The 12,362-nt window shown below is 56.0% G+C and overlaps 1 protein-coding gene across 2 annotated transcripts in view; it reads left to right on the top strand.

Moving 5' to 3' along the window:
* BCAR1 (breast cancer anti-estrogen resistance 1) overlaps positions 1-2,549 on the top strand; it is a 36,068-nt gene extending 33,519 nt beyond the window's left edge. For both annotated transcript variants that reach the window (XM_012641554.1, XM_012641553.1), the window contains exon 7: positions 1,568-2,549. In XM_012641554.1, the coding sequence (XP_012497008.1) occupies positions 1,568-2,080 (513 nt within the window). In that variant the 3' untranslated portion in view covers positions 2,081-2,549. The remainder of the gene's footprint in view (positions 1-1,567) is intronic.
* The last annotated feature ends 9,813 nt before the right edge of the window (positions 2,550-12,362 follow it).

Below are 12,362 nucleotides of genomic sequence, written 5' to 3'. Positions count from 1 at the left end.
AATTTTTTCTTTTTTTTTTCACATATCAGAAGTAGGATTAGAAAAAAGTTTAGATGCTTTTATACATGCTCACTGACATGGAAGGACTGAACAATGTTATGTGATAAAAGCAGGCAACAATATGTTATATATAGTGTTTGCATTTTTCTAATTAAAAAGGAAATGGGAGTGTTCATATTTAAAGGAAAATGTCTTAAAGAATATTCACCAGTTTTTTTTGTATGTGTCAATTTTTACTTTCTGAATATTTTGCTAACACCACATGCCTTTTTCCTTTGCTTAAACGTTTTCCTGTCGGGCTGGGCGTGGTGGCGCACGGCTGTAGCTGCTCAGGGTGCCGAGGCAGGTGGATCGCTTGAGCCCAGGAGTTGGAGGCCACAGTGAGCTATGATCGCTCCACTGCGCTCCTGCCCGGGTAACAGATCAAGACCCCTGTCTCTGAAAAAAGAAAAATTTTTACTATGGAAAATTTAATACATTTATAAAATTGGAGAAAATAGCCCCCCAGGTACCCATTAGAAAAAGTGAACCCCCAAGAATCTGGCAGCATCCGCCGTTATCAGAGCAACAGCTAATCCTGTTTCATCTGCCTCCCTTCCTTCTTTGTAAATTATTTTGAAGACATTATGCCATTTCATCTGCAAATTCTTCACTATATAGTTCTAAAAGAGAATTCACCAGAATTTTAACAGAGATTATTTTTAGGGGCACAGGGTTACAGGTGATGTCTACCCTTGTTCCACTTGGTATATTTGAATGCTTTTATAATGTGTGTGTTACGTTTGAACTAAGACCTTTTTTTTTTAGAAATATTTATAGATTTACAGGAAGTTGCAGAGAGAGTGCAGGGAGGTCCCCAGCACCGTTCACTGGGTTTGCCCAGTGCTAAGTAATTACAGTCCAGTACCCAGAGTGGGGTGGTGACACCCCAGCCCCCGGCAGCCACTGATTGGTTCTCCATCTCTATCATCGTCCCATTTCAAAAATGTTAAGTAAATGGAATCCTACCTTTTAAGGTTGGTGGAAGAGTAATTTAACACGTTGACTGCCACACTAGAAAAAAAAGTTTTTTCTTTGGGGCCACAGTGTTTTATTGTGAAAATAGAATAAAAGCTTCGAAAACAAAATGATCCTTTCTAATTTAATGAACAATTTGATGTTTTGTATCACTTTATGTGGGTGAGTTACAAGCCAATTTTAAAAATCCGGAAGGCTCCCAAGGCGGAGACGTGTGAGTTACATGCCAATTTCAAAAATCAGGAAGGCTCCCAAGGCGGAGACGTGTGAGTTACACATGCTTCACGAGGCCCCGGGCTCAAACCTAGCGTGAATTAAATACAACTCACATGGCAGTTAATGTGTTAACCTCTAGAAGACTAGCAGTATGTGGCCCCACCCACCACTAGGACAGGAGATTGCCTGTTTCTCCACAGTTCATGGGTTCCGAGGAGTAGCCCTTTCTAGAAAAGCCTTGGCCAGTTTGCCCAGGGCAGTCTGCCCAGCCCTCTGGCTGTGGTCCTGACTTTGCCGAGAGCCTGACCTTGTCCTGCTTCCCCTGCTACTCCAGCTGAAGCAGTTTGAGCGCCTGGAGCAGGAGGTATCACGGCCCATAGACCACGACCTGGCCAGGTGGACACCAGCGCAGCCCCTGGGCCCAGGGAGGACAGGCAGCCTGGGGCCCTCGGACCGGCAGCTGCTGCTCTTCTACCTGGAGCAGTGCGAGGCCAACCTGACCACACTGACCAACGCCGTGGACGCCTTCTTCACCGCCGTGGCCACCAACCAGCCACCCAAGATCTTCGTGGCGCACAGCAAGTTCGTCATCCTTAGCGCCCACAAGCTGGTGTTCATCGGGGACACGCTGTCGCGGCAGGCCAAGGCAGCCGACGTGCGCAGCCAGGTGACCCACTACAGTAACCTGCTGTGTGACCTCCTGCGCGGCATCGTGGCCACCACCAAGGCTGCTGCCCTGCAGTACCCATCGCCCTCCGCTGCCCAGGACATGGTGGACAGGGTCAAGGAGCTGGGCCACAGCACCCAGCAGTTCCGCCGGGTCCTGGGCCAGCTGGCAGCTGCCTGAGAACAGGTGACCAGGAGGACATGAGGGGGGCGGTGATGGTCCAAGCTACCCCAGGCGCCCATCTGAAGAGTCGATGTGCCACAGGCTTGGGGACAGGCAACCCCAGCTCTGCCTTGGGCCTGGTGCCCCAGACTGTCCAGGGATTTATACGTATTTATGACAGGGCAGGATGTGGGACGGCCTCAGAGGAGCTGGTGCCGAGGGCTGGCTGGCGGTCTTCCCTGCGTGCACTGTGGCCGGGGAGGGTCACCATGCCAGGGACTGTGGCCGGGGGCATGAGGATCCCTCAACCCACAGGGCCGTGTGTGACCCCTCGGGCTGACCCTGGCCCCCCACCAGGGCAAGTGCAGCTATCACATGTCCTTTCTCTGCACCAGGAGAAAACCCTAAAGAACTATTTTTCATTATTGATTTTCCAATCATTTGACGAATAGTCTACATTTAAATAAAATTTTAAAAATGCAAAGCAGCTGCCTGAGATGTGTTCAAGATGAGACAGAGGCTGTGGGTGGGAAGACAGGTGTGTCCTCGGCCCTCGAGTGACAGACTTCAGGGGAAGTGATTTAGCGGGGTGAGGACCCAGGTGGCATCTCTGGGGAGGGTGAAGAAAAAGTGGGTCCCTTCAGAAGAAAACCAAGGCCCTGGGAAGCAGGGTGTGGCTGGGAGCTGGGGCTGGGGTGTCTCCTGCAAGGTGGGCCTGCAAATAGCCACCAGGCCTTGGGAGCCAGGCGGGGGCCTGGGCAGAGCTGGGCACTGGAGAAAAGTTGGGGAGCAGTTGTCAGAGATGCAGAGTCTGAGGCCCAGAGGCACAGCCTGAGTGCACCCATCGGGGGTGGCAGCCCTGTCCCCTTGAATCATCCATGGAGCCCAGACATCTGTAGCAAGGGCAGGTGTGGGGCCAGGAGCAGCCCAGTGGGGGACAAGCCCTCCTGGGACCCCCCACCCCTGAGGAGAGACCCCGTAGGCTGAGGGTACCTCTGGGGGACACATGAATGCACACGAGAAATTCACTGTCACAGGCCTTACCCAGAGCTTAGCTTGGAAAGAAACTTAACATTCCAGTTTGTGGAACTTCCAAAGTATGTTATTGGGATTCCACACGGACTTGGCCTCCAAGTTGGGAAGGGGACCAAAGAAGGGCCTTGCTCCGGCCAGTGTGTGTCCCCTGCAGCCTGTGGCCCAGATGGGGGCTGCAGGGTGTGTCTGGCTCCCCTGGTGCTGCTCAGCTCTCACCATTCTGCATATGAACTTGGGCCTCAGTTTACCTGTCTGTACAAAGAAGAGGATAGGGCTGGGTGGTCTGCCAGCTGTCCTGGCTCCAAACTCCACAGAAGGGTCCCGAGTGCTGGCAACCATCCTCCCAACCCCCACACACCCTGGTGAGGACGCAGACACCAAGGTGTAAGCAGCTGCTCTCAGTGGTTTTATTTGAGTTTTTCACACAGATGGTGGGGAGGGGAGGGGCTCAGCCTCCAGACCCAGGGCAGGAGCGCGGTGACGCGGGCGTACACGGCGGGCGTGGAGGTGGAGCAGGTGCCGCTGCCCCAGGACACGATGCCCACCAGGGTCCAGGCTCCGTGCTTCTGGCAGACCAGGGGGCCGCCAGAGTCGCCCTGCGGGAAGGAGAGAGGACATGTCTCCAAGCTTGAAAGGGGGCGGTGCCCAGGAGGGCCCAGCAGGACCGGAGCCAGAGGCAGGCCATGGTGCTTGGGTCACAGAGGTGGAGGACGCCTGCCTGAGGGCTCCCCATTACATACCTGTGCGCCAGGTTGTTATCTGGAGACCTTGGGCGATAGTCCCTGGCGTGGGAGTGTGCCCAAGTGGTCAGGATGTGCCAGAGCAGGGCTGGCGTGGGAGCCTGGGATGGCAGCAGCTGCGGCCCCAGCTGAGCTGGGGCTAAACGAGGTGGCCTTCGACCCACAGCCTCCTCCCCCAGGCCCTGCCTCAGGAGGGGTCCTCCAGGGGACGAGTGCAGAAGCCCTGGGTTTGCGCTCCAGCCTAGCCTCCTGGTCTGGAGGACACTGGACAAAGGATTTAGTGGATCTGTTAGTGCCTGAAAACCCCTGGGCAGTGTGGCAAAGTAGGGGAGAGGCTCGGGGGAAGGCCTGTGCCCTGGGGTGTGGGACAGCGGCTTGGGTGGGCGGGGGAGGCCACCTGGTCTCAGGACGGCTAAGAAGCAAAGGCTCAGTCGACATCTGCGGCAGTCACTTGGGCCGTGTGCAGGGCGGCTTGGAGGGATGAGCTGCCCTCCACACATTCGCGCGGAGCTGGCGCTGCACACAGGCGCCAGTGACCGGGCCCCAGAGCTGAACATGGGGCATCCTGGGGCAAGAGTGGGCCTGGGGACCAGCAGGGGGCCCTGCTGTTACCCTGATGATAGCTGATGCAGGCTGGACCTCAAGGCATAGTGGGCGTCAGGGAGACCCGGCTCCTGGTTTGGGCGACAGGGTGGGTGGTGCAGCCCTTTCCCAACTACTGAGAAACTGGGGAGGGAGCAATTTGGGGTTGAGGCTGCCAGAAGCAGGGCAAGTGGCCCTAGATGCACAGGAAAGTGCCTCTTGGCTGCTTTGAATTTCCATTGCGTTGATGACTGCAAGGTGTTTGTTCATGGCACAGGTTTCTGTCAGGCAGCTGTGGAGCCTTGGGCAAGTTACTTACCCTCTCTGATCCTGTTTCTATGTATTCGAATGGGGAGGCTTCTAGCATGGATCCCATAGGACAAAACGCCCCCACCCATCTGGACAGCACCGGGACCAGCTTAACACATTCCACACTAGTCGGTTCTTTGTATTTCTGTTCCTTGAATTCATAGTGTTGGCTCATTCTAGAAGATTGTCTAATGACAGGGAGGGAAGGCAACAGCGTACGAGGTGGAAAAAGCAGAGCAGGAGACAGATGTCGTGTGGCCTGGTCTGCAGGAAACCTACTGTTCCGCAGGTTGGTTCATCCCATCAGCCTGCGCTCACCAGCCCCACGACCGCAATAGCCCAGAGGAAATCAACAACGAATTCCTGCCTGCGGCACGCTTACGTGAGCAAGGGTGGGAGAGGTTGGGAAGAGAGTCTATTTTAAAAATAAGCAAATTATACATCACCACCAGCTAAGCGGCCAGGAGGGCCTCGCTCTGAAGGGGACATTTAGTTTGTGGAGCAGCCAGGTGCATCTCGGGCAGAGACACGTCCAGGCGCAGGGTGCAGAAAAGCCAGCACCCGGGTGTGGCAGGAAAGGCCCTTGTGGCCCAAGGGGACCGGAGCCAGGGTGGAGGAGTCGGAGCACAGCGAGGAGGGCCCTGGTGCAGATGAGGAACCAGCTGAGAACTGGCCATCTCTCGGGGTGGCCCAGCATAGGGGGAGAGAGCACAGGGGCCAGGCCCTGGCAGCCCCGCCTTGCCTGAGCCGACCCGTGGCCGTGGCCTTGGGAGCCGACAGCTGGCTGTGCCCTGCCCGCTGCGCCCCTCCCGCCCTACAGTGGGCTGCCCAGGCCATGGGAACCAGCACAGCTGCGTGGGACGGGGAGGCGGCCCCACACCTGCCCCGCAGGAGTACAGGATCCTGCCCCACCCACCGTCCCTAATCAGAGGAAGGAGCCAGGTGCTGGGGAAGCGGGATGTGCACACCAGGGGACGGAGCAGACACGCGTGCAGGGAGCCGGGGCAGGGGTGTGCGGCAGAGCTGCGGCCCTGCCTGGGTGGGCGGGGACGGATGCGTCGGGGTCCCCAAGTACTGCAGCCTCCTGCACCGCGTCTTCCTTTATTTATTTTGTAATGGAATTATACGTTATTTAGGGTAAAACGCACCTATTGAAAGTGTATATAGGTTGATGACGTGTGACGAATGCATATGCCCTGTAACCGCCACACCCTTCAAGACAGAGAGCATCTCCTACGCCTGCCCCTTGGCAGCCAATCCCCCATCTGCAGAAACAACCACTGTTCTGATCTCTTTCCCCATAGATTAGTCTTTGTTTTGTTTTTAATTTAAAAAAACGTTTTAATTGTAAAATACACATAAAACTTACCATCTTAACCTTTTTTTTTTTGAGACAGGATCTTACTCTGTTGCCCAGGCTAGAGTGCAGTGGTGTCATCATAGCTCACTGCAGCCTCAAACTCCTGGGCTCACATGACCCTCCCGCCTCAGGCTCCTGAGTAGCTGGGACCACGGGTGTGAGAGCTGGTTAATTGTCTCTATTTTTTATAGAGAGATGAGGTCTCACTCTTGCTTAGGCTGGTCTCGAACTCGCGGCCTCACGCGATCCTCCTGCCTTGTCCTCCCAAGTGCTAGGACTACACGCGTGAGCCACGGCATCCGGCCCCACCTTAACCATTTCTGAACGTACACTCGGGTAGTGTTAAGCACATTCACAGTGTTGGGCAGCCAACGTCCACCACTTTTCATCTTGCAAAAGTGAAACCCTCTGCCCGCCCCATAGATGAGTTTTGCCAGTTCTGGAATCTCACACGAATAGAATCCCACAGCGTGGGCTCGTTCGGTGTGGCTCCTTTAACTCAGCACCGTACTTTTGAACTTCATCCTGTTGTTGCAGGTCTCAGCAGATTCTTCCCTTTTTATGCTGAATAGCGACTCATGGTATGAATGCACCACAATTTGCCTATCCACGCTCTAGTTTTGATCCATCACGAATAAAGCTGCTGTGGACATCTGAGGACAGGTCTTGATGTGGATGTGTGTTCGTTTCTCCTGGGTGAATGCTTAGGAGTGGAATGGCTGGGGGTAGGGGAGGGGTATGTTGATGGAAATTGTCAGGCAGTTTTCCACACTGGCTGTCTACCTTAACAGCAAAACTGAGGATTTGATTCCTGCACCCCATTCGGAGTGGCCCCTTCCTAAAATTTCCCTGCTCCTGACACAAGGCGGAGGACTTGGGGACTGGGTTTACACAGGGGTTGGGACCCTTCTCCCAGCGCCAATAGGTACTTCCAAAATTCCCACCTGGGTTTTGTCCCTGGCGAGGTGAGGCTGGGGCAATGTTTTCCTGAATGAAAGCGCAGTGTGCTTGCTGAGCCAACTCGATCTATTCTCCTCCTGTGCATGCAGCTGCAGGGCTAGCACCAGCGGGAGGTGGGCTGTGGCCCAGGAGGGCTGGCGTGTGGGGGGCAGGCACTGGTGTTTGTGGAGATACACGAAGCCGACCCAGATGAGAATGAGCAGAGGGTCTCTGTTCAGGGCTTGCCAGGAAGGATGTCGGCCACCGTCACTTGGGTCAGGCAGAGACTTCAAGGCAGGGAGGGGAGAGGGGAAGATTCCCAGTGGACATGGGGAAGCTCAGAGGTGCCCTGGGGCGGCTGGTGGGAGGACGCAGGAGGCAGACTGCTGTGGTGTGACAGTGTGTCCCCCTGAAACTCGTGTTGAAATGTCCTTGCCACTGTGACGGCATTAAGAGGTTGGACCTTTAAGAGGCAATTAGGCCGGGAGGCTCTGCCTTCCCTGGTTGGATTAATGCTCTTGCGAAGGTCAAGGGTGAAGGGCCAAAGGGCGAGCTCAGCCCCTCTTGCCCTCCAGGCGAAGACGCAGCGCTCCGGGCGCCATCTTGGAGCCAGAGGCTCCCGCTGGCGCCTTGACCTGGGACTTCCAGCCTTCAGAACTGTGAGAAAATACGTTTCTGTGTTTGGTCAGTTACCCAGTCTGCGGTGTTCTGTTCCAGCAGCACACGCGGCCTCGGGCGCGGGCTAGCTCCGCGGGGGGCATCTTATGTGGTTGGTGAGGTGCGTCCTTGGCTTTCCCAGCCGGCCCTGAGTTGGAAGCGGGTGGAGGTCAGGGCCCCTGTGGTCGGGAGTCAAGGGCGGCCCTGGGGCTGTCTGGTGGTGGTGGGCTTCCTGGGCTGGCTGCTGCAGAGCGGGTGAGAGTTCGGTTCTTCCGCGCGGTCTGGCACTGCTGGTTTGCACGTTGTCTCTCGCCTCCCGCAGAAGGTTCCTGGCGCAGGCGTGGGCACGGGGAGCTGTGAAGAACTGGGGCTGTGTGCCAGCCTCGCCAGGGTCTGCTCTTGGAGGCCACAGGGATGGGTGGCTCTGAGGAGAGCTGGTCCTCTTGAGAGGCGACCCCAGGTTGTCCTTGAGAGCTTCCATGGACTGCGGGCGGTGCCCCGCGACAGGGGAAGGGAAGCCCACGTTGGCAAGGGGGGCTCGGGGACACTGGGGGCTGGAAGCTCTCTGCCCTTTGCTCCGTCTGCCCCAAAGCCCTTGCCGTGCGCCGGGCGCCTGCGCCTTCCCCACAGCTCCTGAGCCCGGGAAGCCTGGCGGCCGAGCAGTGTGAGTTTAACAGCTCGGGCGACTCTCCAGCCTGCCCAGCCAGGCCCCGGCCACGTCCGTCTCTCCTGTGGCCACGGGAGATGGGCGACTCCTCCAGAGCCACCCCCAGGCTTTCTGATTGTCGGCCGAGCTCTGGGCTGAACATTCCCATCCTTCAACGTCTCCGTTTCCTGGATTTGCTCTCCAGGGGGCTGTCGAAAGAGGCTCTGATTCCTCAGTATCTGTTTTAACAGCTTTATCGAGATACAATTCATATACCACACAGTTCACCCATTTACAGTGTATGATTCAAGGGATTTGGGTTTATTACATTAATTTTTTTAAATGGTGATGAAATATATGTAACAAAGTTTGGCATTTTAACCATTTTTAAGTGTACAATTAGTGGCACTAATGACATTCACTGTATCGTGCAACCATCATCACTATTTTGCAAACTTTTTCATCACTCCAAACAGAAACCATGTACCCACCAAACAATAACTTCCCGTTCCTCTCTCCCCCAAGCCCCTGTGGATCTCTGACCTAATTTTTGTCTCTATGAATTTGCCTGTTGCGGATGTTCCGTATAAGTGGAATCATCCAATATTTGCCCTTGTGTGTTTGCCTTATTTCACTTAGTGTGATGTTTTTAATGTTTCCCATGTTTAGCCTGTGTCAGAACTTCATTCCTTCTCATGGCTGAGTAACATCCCATTGTATGTATATGCCACATTTCATTTCATTCATTTTTTGGTTTTTGTCTTTTTTTTGAGACAGAGTTTCGCTCTGTCACCCGGGCTAGAGTGCAGTCGGCGTCATCATAGCTCACAGCAACCTCAAACTCCTGGGCTCAAGCGATCCTCCTGCCTCAGCCTCCCGAGTAGCTGGGACTACAGGTGCGCCACAACACCCCACTAATTTTTCTATTTTTAGTAGAGACGGGGTCTCGCTCTTCCTCAGGCTGGTCTTGAACTCCTGACCTCAAGCAATCCTCCCGCCTTGGCCTCCCAGAGTGCTAGGATTGTGGCCATGATCCACTGCAGCTGGCCCATTCATTTGTTTTTTAATTGATTTATAATAGTTGTACATATTTTGGGGGTACGTGATATTTTGATGCCAGTATACAGTGTGTAATGAGCAGATCAGGGTGACTGGGATATCTAGCACCTCGAACTTTTATCTTTCCTTTGTGTTGGGAACGTTCCAATTCGTTCGTCGATGGTTTCCACCTTCCGGCTGTTGTGAACAGGGCTGCCTTGAACACTGGTGTGCAAGTATCTGTTCAGGTCCCTGCTTTTACTTTCTGGGAGGACATGCCCGGGAATGGGATTGCCGGGTCATAAGGTGACTCTATGCGGAGGTTTTTCTGGAACTGCGCATGGTTTTCCACGCAGCTGCGCCCTTTCACCTCCCCAGCAGGAATGCACAAGGGTTCCGGTTTCCCCACATCCTCACCGACACTTGTTGTTTTCTCTTTTTACATTACGGCCTCCTGGCAGGTGTGAAACGATGTCTCATTGTGGTTTTGCTTTGCGTCTCCTTAATCTCTGGGGATCTTGGTCACCTTTCCACGGCCTACTGGCCATTTGCACGGCTCCACAGTGCTCACGAGCAACCGATGCTGCAGGACTTAGCGCCGCAGCCCTGGGGGTTCCGGGGCCTCGTTTCCACCTGCCTTTCAGCCTGAGCTCACGGAAAAGGCAGCTGTGTCGGGGGCTGCCCAGAAGGGGCTGTGGCCTCTGCGGAGGGAGGCAGCCCCATGGGGGACTCTCAGGGAGGAGCCAGGGAGCAAATGCTCCTATACTCCATCCCTCTCTCCTCCACCCTCTCCGGGGCTGCTCCTGCTGGCTTCCCCCAGCTGTGCCCGTCAGGGGGCCTGGTCCAGAGTGTGGAGAAGGGAAGATACTCAGTGCCACGACTGTGGGTCTTTTGTGTCACTTAAGATGCTCTTTGTAATCAAATGTGTGGCTGATGGTGGCTCAATACCAGGGATTTGCTTTTTTCCTAGGAGCAGAGATTTGGAAGCCAGTGACTGTCGGCTCGTGCCTGCAGTCCAGTGGCGCTGGAGGTCTGGGTTAGGGCCTCTGTCTTTCTGCTCCGAGTCTCCGGGGCTCCAAGCACCACATGCCCTGAGAATGGGGGGTGGCCCTCTGTGAGACCCCTCCGTGTGGACTGGGACGGGGAGATGGCTGTGGGCCAGTGACAGTGGCCGTCGCTCTCTGTAAAGCTACCACCTGCCCTGGGGAGCGCTCACCTCGGGCCAGGTTTGCACGAGGCAAGAGCTGGGGACCTAGGAATGGCCAGAAGTGAAAACCACATGGGCAGAGGTGCACGAGCCTTGTCCGGTGGCCCTCTGCCTCCCAGGCCCGGCTTTCTGCAGGCTGGGGGGCTGCTCCCCTCTCCAGGCCAGGAGCTCCCACACTCGGTTCTGCGACGAGTCCAGCGTTCACTCCAGGCTGCAGAGTGGGGACTTCACTGGCTTCTGCTCTGGGGAAATCCAAGGGAAGGAAAACACAAATGGCTTCGCTCCCTGCTTGGACTGGGTGTTGGAAAAACCCAGCAGATGTTAATATCTCAATACATCAGCCTGCTCTAGAACTTAGTATGAATTCCTTAGGCTCAGAGCCAGGGCTGACACTCAGCGAGGACCTCCCTGCCAACCCCCACCCTGGCCGGCGACACAGGCAGATCAAATGTCAGAAAGCTTCAGTACCAGTTACAGAAACGCTGCTGGCCCAGCCCTCTGTGTCCTGTGAAGTGTGGCTGGCCCGGCCCTGCCCAGATGTCCCCCTCCCACCTCCCTGCAGATGGGGTTGGGCCTGGGGGACCCTGCCCTGAGGGGCCTGGCCACTGCTCCCCACTGCTGGAGAACACACAGCCCTGCAACAAAACTAAACTGATAAGGACCAATAGAACTTGAAAAAGGAACCAAGCTCACGTCAATAGTATCGCTTTAATCAGCCCAGTGACACCGTCCTGCTCACTCGGACCAGCTCTGCCAGGGGGATGTGGCCCTGCTGGCCACAGAGCCCGAGGCCTCCCATGACCCTGTGCACCCCGAGTCTTTCTTTCAAACCATGTTGTGGGTGAGGCAGGTGCCTGGGCCCGTCCCTGTGCAGCCTTACCCGGCGACCTGGTTGTTGTGTCCCACTGTCATTGGTGTAGCATCTGTGTCTGTCATGAGCGCTTGGGCCCACGAGGCAGGGGTGCATGGGCTGTGTCCCCCAGCACTGGGCCTGTCCACAGGGTACTGAGGGTCCCTTGGCCTCTGTCTCCCACACCTGTCCTCATTGTTCTGTGATAATGAAAAGAGTTTGTGTCATTTTGTGGTATGGAATCAAAGCTCCATTTTATAAGAAATTAAACTTTATACAATGACTGGTTCCTTAAATCATGTTTCATCACAGAAAAAGAGAATTCCGTCAAGCAGACTGGGCTGGCCTGTCAGTGAGTTTGGCCACCTGTTACAGCCACCGGCCACCAGCCCGGCGGCCCTCGCTCACCCGCACCCTCGCCACGCTCGGAAGCTGCTGGGCTGGACTGGTGGTGGCCGAGGTGGCGCTCTGGGTAACCCGGGGGACCGTGCCCGCCTTTGCTGTTAGGTGAGTGTGAGTTGGGTTGAGACACTGCTGAGAACCTGCAGGCCACTGCTGTGGTCCTGGGGGTCCCCCAGCGGCCACCAGCTGAGGTTCTCTGAACCCTGGCTGCCTTCAGTTCCTCCCTCTTGCCCGGGGACAGAAGAGCCCTGAGCTGCCTCCTGGCTGTGCCGGGCCCTGGGGGTGCCGGGCATTGCCAAGGCTGGAGGGTGGTGGGTGATGTGGGGACAGGGCAGCTGCCCCTTTCCCAGGCACTGAGGTGTCCCCGGCTGAGAGCCAGCGGGCTGTGCAGAGGGCTTGGCCCCCACTTATCACCCAAGGTCCCTGGATAACAGGGAGGGTGGCCCTCAGGCCTTGGGCCTGGGCAGGGCCAGAGGGGCTGGGCGGGGTCTGCGGGTGCGGGGGACGTAAAAGGGGCCCCCAGCGGCAGGCCCCA

The sequence above is a fragment of the Propithecus coquereli genome, unplaced genomic scaffold (assembly GCF_000956105.1).
Source record: "Propithecus coquereli isolate 6110/MARCELLA unplaced genomic scaffold, Pcoq_1.0 Scaffold165, whole genome shotgun sequence".
Classification (NCBI taxonomy): domain Eukaryota; kingdom Metazoa; phylum Chordata; class Mammalia; order Primates; family Indriidae; genus Propithecus; species Propithecus coquereli.
The sequence above is the reverse complement of the archived record's forward strand: the minus strand, read 5'-3'. Positions and strand labels throughout refer to the sequence as shown.